The sequence below is a fragment of the Equus caballus genome, chromosome 27 (assembly GCF_041296265.1).
Source record: "Equus caballus isolate H_3958 breed thoroughbred chromosome 27, TB-T2T, whole genome shotgun sequence".
In the NCBI taxonomy this organism is placed as follows: Eukaryota; Metazoa; Chordata; class Mammalia; order Perissodactyla; family Equidae; genus Equus; species Equus caballus.
In genome coordinates, this window is record NC_091710.1 from 27,177,650 (window position 1) to 27,198,532 (window position 20,883).

The 20,883-nt window shown below is 39.8% G+C and overlaps 1 protein-coding gene across 9 annotated transcripts in view; it reads right to left on the reverse strand.

Moving 5' to 3' along the window:
* Positions 1-20,883, reverse strand: part of UNC5D (unc-5 netrin receptor D) — a 490,573-nt gene that overhangs the window by 53,280 nt on the left and 416,410 nt on the right. For all 9 annotated transcript variants that reach the window (XM_023630502.2, XM_023630501.2, XM_070253543.1 and 6 more), the window contains 3 exons: positions 19,394-19,579; positions 15,527-15,904; positions 10,628-10,712 (listed from right to left, as the gene is read on the reverse strand). In XM_023630502.2, the coding sequence (XP_023486270.2) occupies positions 10,628-10,712; positions 15,527-15,904; positions 19,394-19,579 (649 nt within the window). The remainder of the gene's footprint in view (positions 1-10,627; positions 10,713-15,526; positions 15,905-19,393; positions 19,580-20,883) is intronic.

Sequence of the window (20,883 nt, forward strand, 5' to 3'; positions counted from 1 at the left end):
CCTTCCGATGTCCAGAGTGAAGCTACACATCCTCACACAACTTTATAGAGTCCTGGGAAGTTACTACGGTTTGTCTTAAAGATTATAACCAGGGGAGTTCCGAGGTTGATCACCCAGGTTTGCAAAGGGCTGTGCGGATTGTTTTAGAGAGCACGGGGGCAGCCTCAGCGTGGGCTGGTGTCTTCTCCCAGCATTTTTATTGGGTTATAACTAAGTGAAGTGAAAAGGATGATCTATATTAAATATCTTAATAGGACAGGTTATTTCAACTTCCAGCATGAGCAATAAAAGAGATGTCACATACAAATAAAAAGAATTACAGTATGTGGTGTTCCTTTACAATGCGCAATCAAACCCATGAACCAATGACGTTCCTCTTATTGAATTAAGGTACACCTTCCATTCCGATCCATTAACAACATTCACAAGCCATTATTATCTCCTTAATGGCATCTTTAATTAAAGACCCCTCTGGACCACTCTAATCACTTCACATTGTGAGCTCACATGGGCTTGAAATGTACGTTGATTAAAATGAGGGCAATTTTTACTTATACATGTTTGTTTGTGGACCAAGGGAGTGTGAGGTGGAAGGGACGGTAAAGAGTGTGGTACGGGGAAATTCTCCATTCCAAAAAAGGCAGATCATAAAATGACAATGTGAGAATTCTCCCTCCTCATCCCCAATTTTTCCTTTCCCCTTTTTCTTTCACTATTTTTCTCTTCCCTTCCTCACTTTTTAGGGGTAATAGCAATACATTCTAACCTAAATGCCTTTGTGAAGAAACCATTGTGATTTGACTGTGGAAAAGAGCACAATCTTTAGCTAAAGGTGAATTAACCCTTCTAGGCCATTAAGATTCCCTGTGATAAATTGCCCCTTTTATTACACTGCATGGCACTGGTAGCCTGAAAGAATGAATAGTTCCCCAAATGGCAGCAATTTACTCCCCTGCACCAGCAGAAAGAGCCCCTTTGTGTGTTACTTAGGAAGCACTTTTCCTCCTCAGCAGTTCCCTCTGCCTATTACAGAGTTAATGCTACATCTCCTGAAAGGGATGTGCCATCAATTTGATTCTTCCAATAAAAATTTCTAAAACTCACTTAAAGCAACAAACTGGATTCAAATCCATGACTGACCACTGAACAGAAATGGTGACAGGGACAATTTGTTCATTTCTACCCATCACTATTTAGCAAGGAAAGCCTGGCAAAGTGGACAGGGACAAAGCTTGTTCAAAGCAGCATAAACCAGCTGCCTAGCTTGACTGGTCATTGATCTCCTAATCTAAACACCAGCCTTTGTTTGGACCCATAAATACAACCCCAAAGCATAAATCATAGGCCAGAATGTCAGGAGAAATAGAAGCAGACCTGAAGGAATTGTCGCAGGGTGTGCTTTGTATCTTCGCGCAGCTCCTGATTCTACAGTAAACAGTTAATATGTTTGCCGTCACCGAATCAATCTTTCCTCTAAGTCTAGGAACGTGATAGCGGTCAAAAGGGAAGAGCCCAGCATCATTGGCACAAAAAGCAAATTCCACGGACTATAGAGAACTTGTAGACAAAAGAAAATAACCTCAAAGTGTAGCATTTATATGGCACTTTATAGTTTACACAGGAATTCTCATATATGAAGTCATTTTATTGTCCTCACCAAAATCCTGAATGCAGTTAGTAATATACAAAATTTATAGATGATAAAATTGAGGCCTAGAGAAAGAAAATGACTTGCTCAAAGGCTGTACATGGCAAGGGAGACTGAAACTCGGGCCTTCTGAATCCCTGTGTTCTCCTCACTCATTTCTGATAATTATTTCTCAGGTGATGCCAACGACTAAGTCTGCAGTACTTTTCTGACAAGTTATATACATTATTAGTTCACTTCAACGAGTTCCAGAATTGGCAGATTCTTGCCTAGTTAGGAAGGCAAAGAAAACAAAGGAAGGTGGAAGATTTCACCCTGCACAAAGCGGGCAAGCATAGTCTTTGCCCAACATGGTGACACTTTGCTGTAAGTAGTACTCCTGTCACGTTCTCTAACCAAAAGCTCGACATGGGATTTCGATTCAGTAGTTGTATTTTTTCTTGGTTATAAATATTATTTTTGCCTTGTATCTATTTATTCTTTAATCAGTTTTCTTCCTATCCCTTTTCTTCTAAGTCAAAGAGCTGTGTTTATTTCCTGGAAGGAATTCCAAAGTTTCTCCCAGGGCATCTAATATCACAAACTCTCAGGTGACCTTCAGATGGCATATCTCTCTCTACTAATTAATCATCAATTCCCCAGCCAGAATTCTGGGAATTATCTTCAACTCCTTCATCTCTTTCACCCCACATTAACACACACACGCAGGCACACACGCACCAGATCTTGCCGAATTCCTCCCCAAGTCTCTCTCAAAACTCCCCACTGACAGCAATGTGGGGATTAGAGAAAGAATGCAAAATGTTCCCAACTAGAGACAAGGACACACAAAAGTAGAGTAACTATAATTTATCGTCCAAATATAGATACTTTTGAGGATGAAAAGGAGCGTTCTTCATAATTGTGCTAGGCAAAATGTGCTCACAAGGAGGGTGCTGGTATAATGAAGAATTGAACTTGGGCAGGGGCAGTGCAAATGAAGCAGAAGAAAATATATCTATAATGCAAATATGACCAGGCCTCCCAAATCTTAAACCTCATTAATCCCTACCCACCAGGTAAATTTCAGTTTCCCCTCGGCAGCAAATAACACTCTACATGGTCTAGTCCTTATTTTTTTAGCCTCATTCCTTGTCACTCTTCCTTTCATATTTTGTTCTGATTTGCTTAGTTCCAAAATATGTGACGCTATTTATACCTCTGCGCATTTGCATATTCTATTCCCTTCAACTAGAATGCCTTTTGCTCTCTGTCTTTCAGTGTTTAAGTCAATTGTCACTTTCTCTCTGTAACCTCCCCTGCACCTTTAGACAGGGCTCCTCCCTTCACTCCTGGTTAGCATCTGTGTATCTCTGTCACCACGTGTATCACACTGTAGTATCATCATTCATTTGAGTAATCGGGTTTGCTTTCAGGGCTTCGTCTGTTATGGTAAGCGGTTCTAGCTCTCCTAGTAACTGCTAACAATTGTGCTTAGTGGAACCGCCCCTGGTAGCAGGGTCCCTTGAAGACATTTCATTTTGATTCTACAACTTTTCAGTAACATCTAGTTATTAAAATAGTTTGATTTAGTTTTGAGGACTCATTTTTGTTAATTTTAAAACTTTTGTTTTACATCTGATTCAAAATTCCACCCCCACCCCCAGTAGCCATGCATATAAACACACGTGTGCATACACACTCATGCACGCTTGCACATACACACACAAGGCTCTAGATGCTTGGTCTGGAGAGGAATGAATAGGTTGTCTGCTCCCTCATCTATTCCCTACTTCATGGGCTTATCCCTATGGCATTGTGGTAGAAAGGAAGGAGAAGGGACACCATCTCCTCAGTTAACTATCTGTGGCAAGGTGATGATATTTTTCTTGGATGACTTAAGAGGTTAAGATAATCCTTGATGGATTCAGTATAGATGAGTAGTGACTCCAAAAGGCCTCACTGACAGAGTCCAGGTGACTGGATTGCAAACAGTTGCCTCTAAGCATCTGTAGTTCCTTGTGGGTTTCCGTTACATCTGCCAACTGGCCCCCAGCTGGCAGCATTTTGATCCTGTTGTCTGAGCCTCTTTGCCTCACATTGAAGTGGCCCCTGGAAAAGCTATTTTCAATCTCACTTACACTGTCTAGTTCCCAGCTCCTGGCCGGGGTCATCTTCTTTACCTCTTGGAAATATGGGGACCTGGCAATTACGGAAGTGCTTTTTGCCCCCTCTCCTTGGCATTAGTGGATGCCCTCTCTTCCAAAAACTGCTTTTTCCATCCCTTGGTAGCATGGCACAATTCAACCAAATGATAAACAATGAGAAAATCAGGTATCAGTGTCTACTTCCTGCAGATGACCCACATTTAATGAGTAATTCTCCTGGGGCTATGCTCTTTGGCTTTGCCAAAGGCAGGGACAGCCATTTTCGATACCTATACTGTTCCAAAACATGACTTCTTCTTTTTGCTCTTCAAGTCTTGTTCTTTTATCAATAGGGAGGGAGGAGAGGGCATGGTGTATGAGTGAGTTGGGGTGTGGGAGTGCCTATTCTTAAGAAATGATGCTGTTCAGCAGGTTCTGCAGGGAGATGGGAAAATTAGGCTTGCATTGTAGCTGGCAAATCTCTGAAATTAGAATGTTGGGGTGCTTAGTTCTTTTTTTTTTTTTTGTATAAATCAGCTCTTAACTTTGTCAATTTCAGGAATACGGAAAATGTCCACTGTGCCCCAAACATCATCCTGCTACATATAAACAACCTCCATCCTCCAACCAACACCCCCACCAGAAATAAACTCCTTATATATAAAGGATCTTATTTTTCTTGATCCCCAGTACTGAATACATTTGACCCTTAATAGTCATTGACTGAAGTGAGCACATAATATCAACTGAAAACTATTCCAGAAGTTCACATCTTTTTTTCAGTAAGAAGGAACAGTGTTTTTTGCCTGAGCTGGGGGGTGGCTTGAGACACAACCTATCAGGTGAGTCCTCCAAGCTGGAGAAGGTGAACAGAGATACAAATCAACCTAGATGGTCTAAATGAGGTTTCCTCCATTGCGGCAATGTCCTGACCAGTCACCTGATGTCAGGGTAGTGCCAAAGGCAAGTGCTCTTATTCTGAGCTCAAGAGGCAAGGTTTTGACTGGGTCATACACTAACTGCAGTCGCTTGGTGGCAGAGGTTTCTTACCTGTGGAGAAACCAGAGCTTTTAGAGGTTCCAAGAATAGTGTGTGCAGGTTCCTATTTTACTGGGATGAAAGGTCTTAGAATGGCCTCAAATGTCTGCTTTAATATAAAGAGTAGTTTACTACAAACAGATTCATTTAATTAAAGCTCTATTTTTACAAGTAGAATGGTCATACAGATCCATGTTTTCTTTTTCACTCTTCTAGAAATGAAGTCCTCTCAAACAGTCTAAGGACATTTCTGAGTGCTTATATCCTCTGTTAGGCATGACACGGGAGGAAGCGTGTGTATATGTGTGTATGTATAATTTTGTTTTTGTGTGTTTTGTTCTGGCTACCACGAAAGAAAAGCCATAGGAAGCCATTCCACAGGAGTAGCCTACACTGCAGTGCTTAACTGTGAGCCCATTACTGGGAAAGAAACACTGTCATCTCTCTTCCATTTCCCAGAGCTACTTTTTCTGTCTTCCTACTCTTGTATTTGCTCTTATTTCATGCCTTGCTATTAAACCCATAGTGTCATCAAGGTACCCTGAAAAAAGTTAATGTTTCATAACACCACCATGTCTACCTTCCTAATCCTCACCCCAAGACAGTTGCACCCACTGGGCAGACCATACCATTTGATAGCAAAAAAAAAAAAAAAAAAAATGTAAAAAAGTGGTTGAAATATCCCATCTGGGCTGAGCCCAAATTCCAAAATATGTATCCTTTTGTAAATTCTTCAATAAGATTACTTACATTTCCAATTCTACTAGAAGCATTTGGTCAGGAATACGCACATGATGATGTAATTGGAAAAAGAAATGAATGTTTGCCTTTGGTCTCATTTTATTGCTTCTCAGAAGAAAGCTGAATATAATAATTTTCTGGTCCATTGCTCTACTCTCCGACCACAGGGTGCATCAGGGTGCAAAAAGAAAGGGGTGGTGGCAAGATTGTGCTACATTGGTATCATTTTCTTATTGTTATCTATGTGGCAGAAATAATTGATTCTTTTAATTTTCTTGTTTAAATACCTTAATTTAATTCTATAAAATATTATCAAAACCTGCTTGGAGAGGATAAAAATTTTTTCCCCCAAAATGTTCCTGACAAAATGTTAAAAAAAAAAAGAAAAGACTCGAACTCTTTCAAATTAAACTTTACGAAAAGAGACAGGCTTTTTGAGAATGATTAGTGATGGTTTTCTGTGCTCCCAGGGGCCTGTGATAAAGGAGGCCACGTTTGGCACTGAGCTAGCTGCTGAAATACCCTTGATCCATGGGAGGGCTTCTCATCAACAAATACTTCTGGCAGCCCCAAGTTCAGGCCATTGCCTTTCTGTCCCTGTGACATCATTAAGCATCCTCTATTTTGTGAATGGAGCAGGGCATGAAACCTAACTCTTTGCTCTGTCTGTGTAAAGGCCTGGAAGAAAGATGCTTAAGGCAATGTTCTGACATCCGAGTGACTTCAAAGCAGGGGAAAATGTCTGGATTTAGCCACTCTTAAAGACTCCCTCCTGCCTTTATACTATGTAGATACTGGAAAAGGTAACCTGGAGCTGGAAATCATTGAGTTATAGCCCTTATGCCTCTCTTTGTTGGGCTAATTTCTACTGATCTTTTAGACTCAGCTCAAGTCAGATCTCTTGGAAGCCACCCTCCCCACCATCCGCTCTGTGAGTCTATCCTTAGAATAGATTAAGGGCTCTCTATTTTTCCATTGCTACCTGTGAAATCCTTGAGTGCAATGTAATTCCACATTGAATTACAAAGTTGTTGTTGTCTTCCCAACTCTGGGCCCCTCTCTGTCTGTGTCATGGTGTATTTCTATTATTAAATGAGCCCTGCCTCTCATCAAGCATGTCTTACCAGACTCAAGAATATGCCTAATTCTGCCTTAAGGTGGGCAGTGTGATGTAGCCTAAAAATACATTATTAGTCAGAAAATTTTGCTTTGGTACTCAGTCCTGCTACAACCTAAGGCAAATCTATTAACTTTTCTTGGTCTTAATTTCCAAATCTATAAAATTAGATTAATTATATTATTATTACTTACTACACAGGATTGATATAAAGATTAAAGGATATACTGTAGGTAGACTATTTTATCAAATATAAATGTATCAATGAGATTTCCTTTTCTTGTTTTATCATCTTTGAGACTGCTGTATCACTGTGCATCATGCCATATCCCTGTGAGGTAGGTACCTACTACTATTTTCAGATGAAGACACAGAGTCACAAAGAGTTTCACTAATTTACCTAAGTCACATGGATAATAGCAGTGAGGCTTAGATCTGAACCCACGGCCTCTGATGCCTGAGCTCCCTCTCTTAACCACTGAGCTCAAATGTCTCCTAACGTCGTGTCCGCTGAGATTCGGCGCTGAGGTGAGACATGTTGCCAGCCTTTCTTCTCTCCACTCTATAACGCAGCAACAGAAATTCACCCCCACAGACTTCTCAGAAATGTTCAACTTGATCCTACCTTCCTGCCTTGTCTAATTCTCAGTGCTTCTATGGAGCCATTCCAGAGGATGCCTCTTTACAGGGGCCAAGAGTTGGAAAGTAACATCAGAAAGCTGTATCCTTAAAGTCTCCAACATCAAAGAGAGGTGGTATCCTTTAATCTATGAGCACTGGAATTGGAATCAGATGCCCTGAAATCAAATGCCAGCTCAGCCAGTAAGCGACATGCGCTTGGAAAGCAAGGCTTATTGGAACTTTCAGTTTTTTAGAGTTTTTCCTCATCTTTAAAGTTGGTACAAAATTCTCTTCTTTTGAATATTACTGTGGAGATTAAATGATTCAAATGTATGTGAGAGCACTTTGCAAATTATACTGAAAGAGGTAAGTAATTACTGCTTTTCCAAGAATGCAAAGTCCCCTTCCAGCAAACTATTTAATACATACGTATGTACAAAAAGTAAACAGAGATAATTTTCTAAGCATTATAACAAACTAAAGGTCCAGATTACAGGAGGAGGTTGGAAAAGATTCACTAAGATGGTTGCTCAAGTCTGAAAGTGTAGACAGAGCAGGGCCATTGAGGAAGGAAAGTGACATCGTTCCACTTACTAGAAAGTGCAGAGTATCCTCTTAGAGGCTTCCCAGGAACGCAAGTAGGATCTCCCCCAAGAGACAGGGTACCTTCAATTCAGACAATGAACAACCTCACTTAAAACTTACCAAAATATCAAACTATAACCATCTGAGATGATTCGAATACAGGGGATTGTTCTGAGTTTGTGATTCATTCCACACAGCCATATCCTTGGGAATCTGGTACAGAATTTAGATCAGTGATATCAGTTACAGTTCCACTAAATCATCTCCTTGTTATCCCAGGGATGCAACTCAGAAAGGAGCAACAGAAATATATCATCAATAGGAAAATGGAACAGACTTCAATTTAAATACAGCATAATGATGTTGTTTGGAAGATCCCACTGTAATTCTCTATGTGTGGAGGTGATGGAGAGTCAGAAAATTCAATTCTCACACCTATGAACTAAAAGGGAGGGAATTGTGATGGGTCCAGAGGCAAAGATGAAAGAAACAGAACAGCGCTGTTCCAGCTCTGCAGACTTTGAGGAAGAAGGGCCTTCTTCTGAGCCCAAGTTCAGAAGAAGATAGGGGCAGCATAAGATGAAAATGGGTTTTTGAGTGACCTTACAAAGAAAAGATGACACTAAATAGCTACAGAAATGGCCTTCTCCTGATTAATCACAGGATTAAAGGCTGAAGAAGTCAGATCTAAGCAGCCTCCTGGCCGGGATGAAAATAATTCACCCAAGATTTAAAAAAGTAGTTGAAAGGTATTTGCTATTTTTAGTGGTTTTATAAGTAGTTTGGAGCTCTTCAAAAGGGAGTGAGGATGGCCAAGGAAGCTAAATGGGCTGCAGCCCAGGGGCTGGTCATTTCTTTAAGAGATAGGAACATCTAGGAAGTTTTCAGCAACAGGAAAAGGAATGTGTGCTTCCTGCAATTTTATTTTATCCTTAGTTTAATAGAAAAATGCACACCTCATAGATCTGAATCTTGAATGAGCTATTCCTGTTTCTGTCCACCTTCCGAGACAGCAGTAATGAACTCACACCCTAGATGCAGATGGATAAACCAAACGGGTCAACGTGGAACTTAGAAAGCTAGCAAGGGAGGACCGCATCAGGCCAAAGCTGTCGTTCAAGGTCTGCGGGCCCTGGTGAGCTTTTATGTATTTCTCCTTATTTTACAATTGCAGGGTGTTGCAAGTGATATTTCCCAAATTTTTGAGCTGTTTTATTTAAGTTCTTGTGTATTTGATGCCTTTCGGCACATTCTAGCTCTGACCTCCTAAGAAGAAGCTTTCAGTAAGAGAGAGGGATTGAGGTGAGTTGTAAATTAGGTGCCTTTGAAAATATGAACTAGCCCTAGGTTAACTTTCAAATAATGAGGTGGAAGACAGTGGGGATGGGTTTGGGAGGAAGGAGCTGAACACAGGCTCCGTGGATTGAATATGATGAAGGGAACACTATGCAGAGGTGGGGCTTTGCAGGAGGCCATGCTTTCATGCAAGGTTAACTGGATTCTGCCTCAAACTTGATTTTTGCAGGATGTTGTATTTACAAGCATATGTGTAATTGACAATGACTTCAATTTTAAACAGGTACAGTTTCTTATATAAATCAATGAAAGAGATACAAACGAGGTGACTTATCCAGAGAACTCGAGTTTTCTGTCTGCTTAACTGAGATCTTGAATAAACTCTGTAAACCTCTCTGCGCCTTGGTTTCCCCTATTTGTTGAGTGGAGATATTTAGACACTAGCATGTTTTCAGTGCACAGGTAAAGGATCTAGCTCTGCAGGACTGAGGAAATAACACGAGAGCCCGACATAGTACAGCTTACACTCCAACAGTCGACTAGCAGAGCCTTTTCTTCCATTCCTCTCAGGCCGGGGAGAGCAGCAAGTGAAAAACCATTGGGCACCAACAAATCCTTTTATGGAGATAGCTATCAAAATCTGTTCAAGCCATCTGTTTCTCTGGCTGTTTTTCCTTTCAGTGTTTTTCTTTCATGTGTTCTTTCTAACAACAAAAAATCTATTCTAAAATAACCAAGATGTTATAACTGAAAATGCCAGAGGTATATATCCAGTTTATGAGAGAAATTGCTTTCTAAAGAGGAGTTAGGTTTATCTTGTGTGGAGGAAGGCAACATTTCTACAAATATTATAGTTGTGCTAAGAAAATAACCAACTAGTTTCATTAAAAGAGTATGCGACAAGATTTGTATTTGTTCATGTAATTGAATTTAATGCTGCTGAAATTTGTCAGACCTGAAAGCTACTGAAGCGTGGACCATATTTTCACATTGAGGAAAACTGCCTAAGAAATTGTCTCTCAGCTTATAGCAGGTCTTCTGCTGACCTTCAAAGGTTACAGGTCAATGGTTCTCTGCATTTGCATAAGTCCTAGCACCCAAGAGTGCCTCCAGGGGTGATTTTTTTTTTTTTTTCTTTTGAGAGGAAGACTATGTGAGGCAGTCAGTGTTTATGGAGAGGGCTGCTTATGACTTCCTACTGGTTCACTGTTTTACCTGTGGTGTCTGCTGTCCCGATGTCAGTGACTTAGGTTGGTTACCTGTAAATGTGGAGCTGTGCGTGTTTTCATTCTAGCCAATAGTTTTGCGACTGGTTTTTCCTCTATAGAGTCAAGTAGCCCACTGTCTCATCTACACACCTCCATGTCCCATTATCTTAATAATTTCAGATTTTCCGCAGAAGTTCCATTTCATATTTAGGATGTTATTAATATGCCATCCTTCTCTGTCTCTCACCTGGGTTCACCTTGGTTGATGGACATATAAATCTCCCAAGAATTCTCCTCTGGGATGGCACCATGTGGTATGAGTAAACTCACCCCTAAAACAGAAAAAGCAAAAACGTTATTTGTAGATTTTCCAATTATCTTGAAGCACCTCAGTTGAGCAACTTACAGATGCTTTCAAAACAGGAACTGCTCAGGGCTGGCCCAGTGGCATAGTGCTTAAGTTCACATACTCTGCTTTGGTGGCCTGAGGTTCATGGGTTTGGATCCCAGGCGTGGACCTACACACTACTCATCAAGCCATGCTGTGGTGCCTCTCACATATAAAATAGAGGGAAGATTGGCCCAGATGTCAGCTCAGTGACAATCTTCCTCAACAAAAAGAGGAACATTGGCAATGGATGTTAGCTCAGGGCCAATCTTCCCCACCAAAAAAAAAGGACCTTCTCACAAAAATTCATGAATTCCAAATTCTGGAAAAGTTTATAAAGTACAAGATGATAAAGGGAACACTGTTTTGTAAAGTGACATAAAGAGGGGCATAGTCTTCAACTGTGTACTCAAGTTAATTTTTTATTTAAAATCTTCCTGGTATTTTTTAATTGTCTTAAAAGATTGGGTGTCCTGAGACCAGGCACTATCAAACAGATCTGAGAATATAAGAGTTTATTAATGTATCTGCTCATTTCCTGAAAAGGGATCTGGGATGATGGCTGAGCCATTGAACATTTTGCTGGAGGCTGGTATGAAATTGTCTTCTAAATTGTACATCTTGAAGTAACTTTAGGGAGGTAATCAATGGAGTATTGCATTTTGTCAAGAAAACCACAGAAAGAAAAAGCATGGATAAGCTTAGAAACATTATAGGTAGTTGTATAGCCACTATTTAGCCCTATACTTGCAAATAGAAGCTGGAAAGGGGTACGGTTAAAGGTGATTTAGCCATATTCATGTCAATGTTAAATTGAGAAAAACTCAGTAGCCTTACTTCAGTAAAGTCATATCACGTAGGGAGGGAAGGCACATGACACTGCATTTGAAATGTCCCTTCTCTCCTCTTGAATGCTGTGAAGTAAATATTTCCTTTGGCCAAGAGAGAGGAGTCTAGAGAGGCCAGAGATTCTCTTTGCTGTAACTTCTTGTTTATAAAAAGAGATGAAATAGAGACACAGTAAGATCTTTACAAAATAAAATCTCAGGGCATTCTCCTATTCTTTGCATAATACAGCTCTCAGCTTTTCTCCTGTTATTAGAGCTAATGTAATTGCACAGAAAGCTTTCAGGTTGCTGATGATAATTTAAATCCAGAGATGGGAGGCTTTTTCTGATATCCTTCTAGGTGCCTGTTAGCTGCTATAGAATCAAGGAAAGCAACACTTATTGCAAAACAAGTTATTTGTGATTCACATTTATGAGCATTATTCAGTAACATGTTAGTTATCATCAGGATCTTTCACTAGCACTAAGAATAGGGCATATTTAAATACAGCTTTTCAGCAAGGGTATTCATTTATATTCTGGACCTTAATGTCAACAGTAGCAGAACTATAATTGCCATCCTTAGGGGCCTCTGATCAGGCTCCTCCTTTCATTGACCATTCTTCCTTAAATGTAGTTGACAAATGAAGTGGCCTCCATGACATCCTTTCCTGCTGCTTGAGCAGAAGTTGTAATACACAAGGTATTCAGTGTGTGGATGTCAATCTGAATACACGCCTTAGGTATTTTGTATTCTCTCTTAGTTTGACATAGCACTTTCTCTCTGTTGCCTCCCTTTCAGACTATCGAGGCCATTATGATAACAAAGACATTCAGTTCCTATTCTTTAGATACAGAAGCACAGGTGACTATCATCAAGCAATAATGCCCTTTTAGGCAGTTAACTCAAAAGAATAACTTAACTGTGCTCCCATTTTCCTTTTCCTATTTTTTCTTTTATTGAAGTATATTTCACTTGGAATAAAATGTACCCATTTTGAGTGTACAAATTGAGAAGTTCTTGACAAATGTATACTTTCATGTCACCACCCTAAGAATCAAGATAGAAAACATTTCCATGCCACAAAGTTTCCTTTGTGCCCTGTGGAATCAATTCTTCGATTGCCAGCTCAAATGATCACTTATTTGCTTTCTGACATGTTGACTAGTTTGCCTTTTCTAAACTTTCAAATAATTGAAATCATACAGTGTGTAAAAAAATAGCAATAACGGCTTATTACATCAATAATATGTAGCACAATGCATGGCATAGAGTAGGCACTCAAAAAAAAATCATGACTGTATGAACGAATGAATGAACAGGGTTCAAAATTCTGAGTAAAAAAAAAAAGCCAGACTCTGAGACATGCTTTCTTCTCTAGATCATGAGGGCCTGATGGTCAACTCCCAGACCACATCAGAATAAATATGTGTATCAACTTTGTAGAGCCGCTTTCAAGTTAGCTTAATTCCCTATGTTTAGCTTGAAACATTATTCATAATACTCATAATTTCAACCTGAATCTACAGGATCTTCAGGAGCTTTAACCTATTTCATCTTTCCTTTAATCAGAAATTGTACGATTATCCTTCGAACATACCTCCCTCCCTCTACCCAAGCGTGTAAATTGTACGTGGAGACTGAAGATAGTCAAACACAGAGGCAAGGATCCTGGGGAATGGTAGTGTTGGTGGCAAGTTATATCTTATGAAGAATGAAAAGCTTTGTGGGAAATCTTTATACCTGTGGTTCCCTAAAGAAGAATGCATTTTCAATATGTCATTCACTAGTTATCGCTGATTAAAGAAAAAATATACTCTCCCCCAAACTCCACCTGCTACCCTGACAGCCTTTTATTTGATATGATAACAGAGTTTCTTGATTCATATTTTGCATAATAAATAACTTCCAGAGTGTGGGGACCACCACAGCCTTTTTGAGAAGTCATCACCAGGCTCCATACAGCAATTTGGGATGGATGGCATTAGAACAGTTTAATTTCTGTGCTTTGCTTCTCTACACTTCAGCTCCCTAGGGCATATTTTACATTTATGTTCTGCAAATAACAGAGCATATGTTTCAGTTCCCTACACTTATTTTTTTCTCGAACTCATTCCCAGTGAATAGCTTCAATCTTGTCCAGGGCTTCTTGTGTGGAGCTTTGAAAATGCCCCTTCACAGAGGAACTGGTGGGGAATCAGAGACAACACTATTTGAACTTGTAGTTTCCAACCCAAGTTCTTCTCAAGCCAGAAGGGAAGAAAGAGAAAAATCTTTTCGTCATGATTTCATCTCACTTTCTTTGATGAACATTAAACAAACAGCCAATAAATGGGTTGATCTTGGCACTTGCTCCACATGTGTGTAAACACACACACACATATACACACAGTCACACGCTAATAAATGAGGATGGGAGGGAGAGAAGGAGTGTAGGCCAATTTATTCAATAAATATCGAGAACCTCCTACATGCCAAGCGCTGAGTGAGAAAGTGGAGATAAGATAAAAGCACAAAAACTCAATGTGCAGCTTGACATGATTCTAATGTATATATCCTATTCTCTTTGAAAGAGTGGGTTTTGAGCTTTTTACTTTTCTTTTTCCAGATCCCACATTTCCAATTTACAGATTCTTATAAGAAAGGTACTTGGTAAATATGGCCGACTGACTCCTTTCACATTGCTCTCCTAGCTGCCAGTTCTCACCAGGGAGGATGACATCACTCATTGACACTCATACATATTTGAACGAAGATTCTTACCATGTCCTAAAACCCTGACCAAAGAGGATTTAGAGAATTGGAAGTTTAGTAAACAAAATCATTATTAAGGCTGCATTTGAGGTCTATTTGCCTGAAATGAAGTTTTTAAGGAAGCGATTGACGTAGAAGAACAGGACACCATTCATTGACTTGAAACAAATTACAATCTCAAGTCACTGCGCTACTACAGGGTCAGTTAGTGGAACAGGAGCACCAGCCTAGTCCCATTACAGATGTCATTTTACAAGACAAGTGTTTGATTTGGAGAGGTTGGGTAGCTCTCCCTTAGAGAGAAATCTTTCAAGGCCCTGATGGCCCTGACTCACTGCTATCCGGTTTAATAACACTGCAGATCTGGTGGGCTCTTTTTCCTCTCAACAGCGAACAGCGAGGATTCAGAGCTCCACCCAATTCTCGCTGCTTGGAAATCAGAGGAGAGACTGCTCTCTTCTGCCATCCAGTTAGATCTTAGAATTCCACAAATGGAATATTATTTTAAAAGTGATCAGAGCTGTATACCTTAAGTATTGGTATCAAAACATCAAGAAAATCTCTCTTCCAACCAAAAGGAGGAAACAATTCCTGAGAAATAATTGTACTTATGATATAGTCCTAGAAATGAAGTTTGAATTTAAAAGAGCAACTCCATAATGAACCCTCATCATTGCATGTCATAAAGTAACACTACAGCAATGTCTATGGATGCTGACAATATTTATTAAATCAGTTACTGAGGAAGTTCCACTCTGCGTGTCATTTCACTAAATTTTCTACTAGTGCATAAACCAGGCTTGGCTATAAACGTGGTGTTTGTCAGTCATGTCAAAGAATGTTTTCAGTGCTTCCTGATCATGTTCTAGGAAACATATTTCAAAGGGGCTTAAACTCTAAAGACCACCCAAATCTTTTGAGCAGATATGGCTGTCAACTATAACAGGGCATCAGATGGAGTGTTCAGTCCTGCCGAGATGAAGATAGCAAAATCTAATCTCAGCACTGGTTCTGGTTTGCTGTGTAAATCAAGTAGACTTCTGGAGCCACAGTGTTTGTAACTCTGACATGAGGATGGTAAACATCTTAAAAATGGATCTTATGGAATGTAATTGTGTAAATATAAAATGTTTAAACAAATACTAGAAAATACGCAAACGCACACTTACCACCCACCTGTATTTGGCATTACTAAGCGTCCTCCCAAATGGCCAAAGACACCAGTGGTCCTCAGTTCTGTTCTTGTGGGCAGCGATGACAGATTTTGGATGTAGGGCGTTTTATTTCTGGGATGCATTGTACTAAAGCTGCGATTGTTTCCATGGGGAAAAGTCCCAGAATGATTCTTGCCATGGTACTCAGCTCTCTCAGACACTCCTAGGGAAACCATGAAGGAGCTCTGAACTTTGACTTTGATGTCCGACAGGGGGTTAAAGAGTGAGGACTCTGTCATGAGTTCCTTGTCTAGAGGGTCCTGCAGACAGATGGGCCCACTATATGTTCGGCTCACTGTTAAGTCTGGCTGCATGGAGGAATTCAGGAGCAGGGAGTTACCTGGTAAAAGAAAATTGATCTGTCACTCAGAAACTAAAAGGCATCACTGTTAGTCCTTTACATCTGCTTGTACTAACTGCACAACAACTGTGTGCTTCCCAGCTGAGTACCCACAGCGGCTCCCATAGGCTGGTCATTAGTGACCAGAGCCTTGGAATCGGGAGATTCTCTGAATGCTGCTGACCAAAATCCTTCACTTTCCAGAGTCCCTTACATGCTGTCTTTTCAAAATAAGTATTTCTAGTTCTCCATCAGGCAACTAACTCAGGTATTATTGTTTACGTGATTATTTTAACTGGCAAAGAGAAGCTTAAAGGAAAAAAAAAAGGAAGAAAGACGTTTTGCAATCCAGTTTGGAGCAAAAATAACATCTGTTCATTTTAAATGGCAAGAGATGACAGAGCATGGTGACTAGGTAGTGCTGTTTATAACCGAAGCTGCATCGGTGCCAGCACATCTCACGTGGAATTCTGGGAAGTTTCTGGAGCTAGGGGAGGAAATGACGTGTCCTCAGAGCAAAAAGTTCAGGGGACCTCATGGATCGCTCCATGCCTGAGTAGCCAATTTGCTCTAATAACACATATGTCACTCTGAGAGGGGAAGGAGGCCCCATATGGGGACAGGGAAAGACTTCGGTTCTACGTGGGGAGGATCTTAGAATGGCTTCCTTTCTGTCTCAAAACAAATGAAAAAAACAATCTTTGCAAAAACATGAGAAATTGAACTTTCTCATCTGTTGGGGCTTACCAATTTTTTCTAAGCCAAATATTAAAAAGAAATGCTGTGATATTTTCTTGTGATGAAGTAATCTCATTTATTAGTAAATAACAAAATAACCCTCAGTCCCAAACCTCCCACCCATATCAGTCCGTCAATATGACATCTCAAATTGAAACCCAAACCATATTAAACAATTTTCCTTTGGGGCCTGACAAAAATGTTTAAAGTATGATATTTTTGAAAATGTTGCATTTCTAGGCCATATTGTATTAGCCTCTATTGTTTTTCCATTTTCATAATTTGTAGCAATGCCAGCGGGAAATCTATAACTCTGCCTTTTCCTGCCTCTTGTTCGGATGCTCTAAGAATCCAAAATCAGAGGAGGAGGTTTAAAATCAGATGAAATAAGCTTGCAAATCTAAAGGCTCCTTGATGATGCCTTTTCTCATGCTTCAGGCTCTTGTGCCAAGACACAGGCACAATCATGGAGCTGGGCTTTTCAATAGAACTGCATTGAATTTTACCGGGTCCAGTCTTGCTCTTGTTTATGGTCTTCTCAGGCAAGGAGTAGGACTTAAGAACCATCTAACCTCTGAAAAGAGTTGGGAACAGGAGTTTCCACTGAGACCTGAAAAATCATATCCCTGAGTCTCATGGCTATTTTATCTCAAGCTCTCATTTTCTGAAGTTTAATTTTTGGCTACTGTTGAAAGACCCTCCTAGCTTATGTGAAGCCAAGAAGCAAAAACATTTCCCAGAGTTAGACTTAAGCCTAACTCAAACACTTAAGTAGAAAATGCCCCATTATAATAGTAGGTACATATCATAGAGTCCCCAGCTCAAGATAGTTGGCTGCCAACTTGATTCCAGTTTGATCGGGGAAAATCACCCAATTACCCAAAGTTTCTCTTTGGAAATCCTTTTGAAGTTCCTGGTCTACTCTGAGGGTCTTTCTATTTAAAAGTCTTGCTGTTCACCTTCCTGGGGCTCCAGGTATATTTACTCAAGATGGGATATCTCTACAACAGTGGAGGTGCAAGCCATATGCGCATCATTCCGAGGTGTACCATCATAATGAGTATAGGGCAGAGTAGAATTTTAATACAGGGTTTTGCTTATATCACTAGTTATGTGGGATTCTTGGTCAAAAGTTTTAAAAAAGCAAATGGTAAAATAAGTTTGGAAAGGCTACATATTCTCTTAGAGATTTGCACTACACATAAGCTCTGAGAAGCTCAAAGGGAAGGAGATGTGTTTAACCTTATGCAAGTCAGCATTCTTCAGATGTTTAGACCAGGGAACCACCCTCTCACCTGCTGCCTGGTGCTCTAAGGAACGCATTAGCATCCTGTGCTAAAGTAAAAGTTGTAGAAATTTTCTAGAATGATATTTACTACATTTATTGAGTACCTTCCATAAGCCAAGGGTTTATAACCGATGTTATTGCAGGTAAATTCCTCCTCACAAGAACCTTTGAGGTAGATGTCAGTATCCCCATTTTACAGCTGTAAAAATGGACACTGAGAGAGAATAATTGATTAACTAGATCATGTACAATTTTGGACTCAAATCTTTCTGACTTCAAAGCCTCTGGATTTGTACATGAAACTCTCACACTACTATGTTTCCTTTATTTTCAAGTGTTATGGTCTAAGACATTGATAAATTATTCTTTGGTGGAAATATATTTCTAGTTTCTTATGTAGTATCAAGATCAGTTCTTCCCTGGATTTATTACTAATTAAACATATGTACTAAGCTATATACCCAAATTGAGGGGATGTGTCCTTATCTGAGGCTGAGTGGACTTAGACTCAGAACTGAAAATTTGGTGCCCAGAAATGAGCGGCAAATGGTATAGAATTTTGTCTCTCCTGTCATCTCCCAATTTCTAGCATGCTTGGGATTCCGCTCGGAACCGTCTCTACTCAATCACTGCCAAGCTGTGAAACTGCTTCTTGTCCTGTGCTACAGGTGCTACTGACATGTGATAAACAGAAATGAAGGTGATGATGTTGATGATGAGAGTCAAGGTAGAAAACTTCATCCTCTGAAGAGAGACGGTTTCATTTTTTCTAAAATAAGAGCCATGTATATCTCATCTCCATCTCGAATCAGTAATAGATTCAGTTCGTATAAGAGAATTAAATGACTCTCTGTTTTGAAAATGAGTATTGCTATAGTTTGACATGATAGATTTTCCTTCCCACACAACAAAAGATTGCTTTGACTTGGCAACAGCTGAGAGTCGTTTAGGCTGGGAATTTCATCTTTTCCCTGGCTTACTGACCCATCATACATCCTCTAACGTCCCTTTACTTATTTAAAATAGAAGTAACATAACTAACTCCACCTAATAAATACTGTACTAAATATGTCTGGGACGTTGTGGTATAGTAGTTGGTCCTCAGCCTTGAATAAGCGGTATTTTAGTTAAATAAATTATACATCCTTAAAGCAGGTCTGTTAAAATAGAAAGTTGGATAATCTGAGACAAAATAAGTTTTTAAGCTCACTACATATCAAAGATAGAAATGCCTCATTTTAAGTGTTGCTAATGGAAAATTCAGATGCATTTGTCCTCACAGTAGCCAAGGACTTAAGCAGACTACTCCATCAATCTTGATTTCCTGATATGTGAAGATAATATGGTAGTGGCTCCCAGTACCAAGAGCTACCTTCACACAGGGCCAAAGAACACTGGGGGCTGTGTGTGAGCGTAGTCTACAGTCCTGAGGATGAGGTGTTGGGGGGACCTACGCCGCTGACCTTGACGGACTGTTTTGAAGTTGAAGGTCTGGAAGCCACCTGTCAATGCAGAAGAGTCAATGACGTCCACGCCATAGTCACTCTGGCTCCGTCTATAAAGGGTGACGCCAATGACCAGGACTGCAACAGCCACGACTGCAGCACCCAAGCCCGAGTACAAAGCAATGTCACTGGCATTCTCAATGCCTGAAAGACACAAGAGAAATCGTAAATGGCCAACATGGGCATAGAGCCAAAAGCACTCTAGGATACAAAATGAAATGCTATGGATTATAGGATCTACTGCTCAGAGAAAATGATATATGTAGCTAGCCACAAGTTGTACTCTATTTCACACAATAATCATGTTTCTAAAATACCTTGTATAAATCAAAGAGACTCTAGTCAAATATTGAACTGCATTAACGTATCTTACCATATAATAGAATCTTGAAGAGAATCAATTTTGCAAAGAATATAATGTTTTTCAAGTAAAAAACAGATAAATCCTTAATTTACTTGTTTTAGGGAGTCGTATTTGCCTGCAAAACATTTTTTATATTTTATTTTTATTTGAAGGAGGACATGAGATCCACATACAATGACAAAGTATGGGTGAACAGCTCTGCTTGTATATGACCTGGGGCACATGCATTCACAGAGAGGGTCTAGGATGAGAAGATAATACACGGTCTATGAGTCAAGAGAGAAAAGACCAGAGCTCACAAATATGAATTTTAGTTTTGGCACAAATCATTCAGTATAAGAGAACATTGACCACGACAGCTTAGGGTATTTATAATCATGATGAGAGGATTTCTGTTGTGAGACATGGAGGTATTTGTCCTATGTGCTCTAATGTCCATGGTAAATGTTTTCTAGCACCATTAAATGCTGGACTTAATACTTTTTTTGTGGAAGAGGACTGGTATCTAAAAGGGCACATGCTGTTTCTCCCATACCTCTCCTACTCCATCCTATTGAATGCATGGGCAAAGCAAAAATAAAAGCGTTAGTTTGAATTTAGAATGTGGGTGTCTCCCCATCCCCAAAGATATATGGTAGCTGCTTTCCAACTTTTTGGCTAGATGTACCTTGGGTGTGCTTCATTCCTGAAGAAATTCATAATGGCTACTGCAGTTCCATATGAGATTTATCAAAGACCACATAATCCTAAAAGAGGTATAATCTTGGAAAGCGTATGGAAATGGAAGGTTGCAAGTGCTAACTACATAATTATTCTTCCTACAGATTATGTGGTAAGTACACTTAATAGGTCCCAAAGTAATTATTGTGTCACCCGTATTGGGCTTACAGGATAAGATAAACCCATCATATATTTACCTTGTAATTTCACAGCACTTGTAATGCATTCACTGTACCCTAATATGGTATTTATGTTATCAAATAAGGAACTAACCACACAAGTGAAATGAATCCATTTTCAACAAAGTTAGTGGACCTTAAAATAAGGTGCTACCAAATTAAAGAGTGAACAAGGAAATCATGCA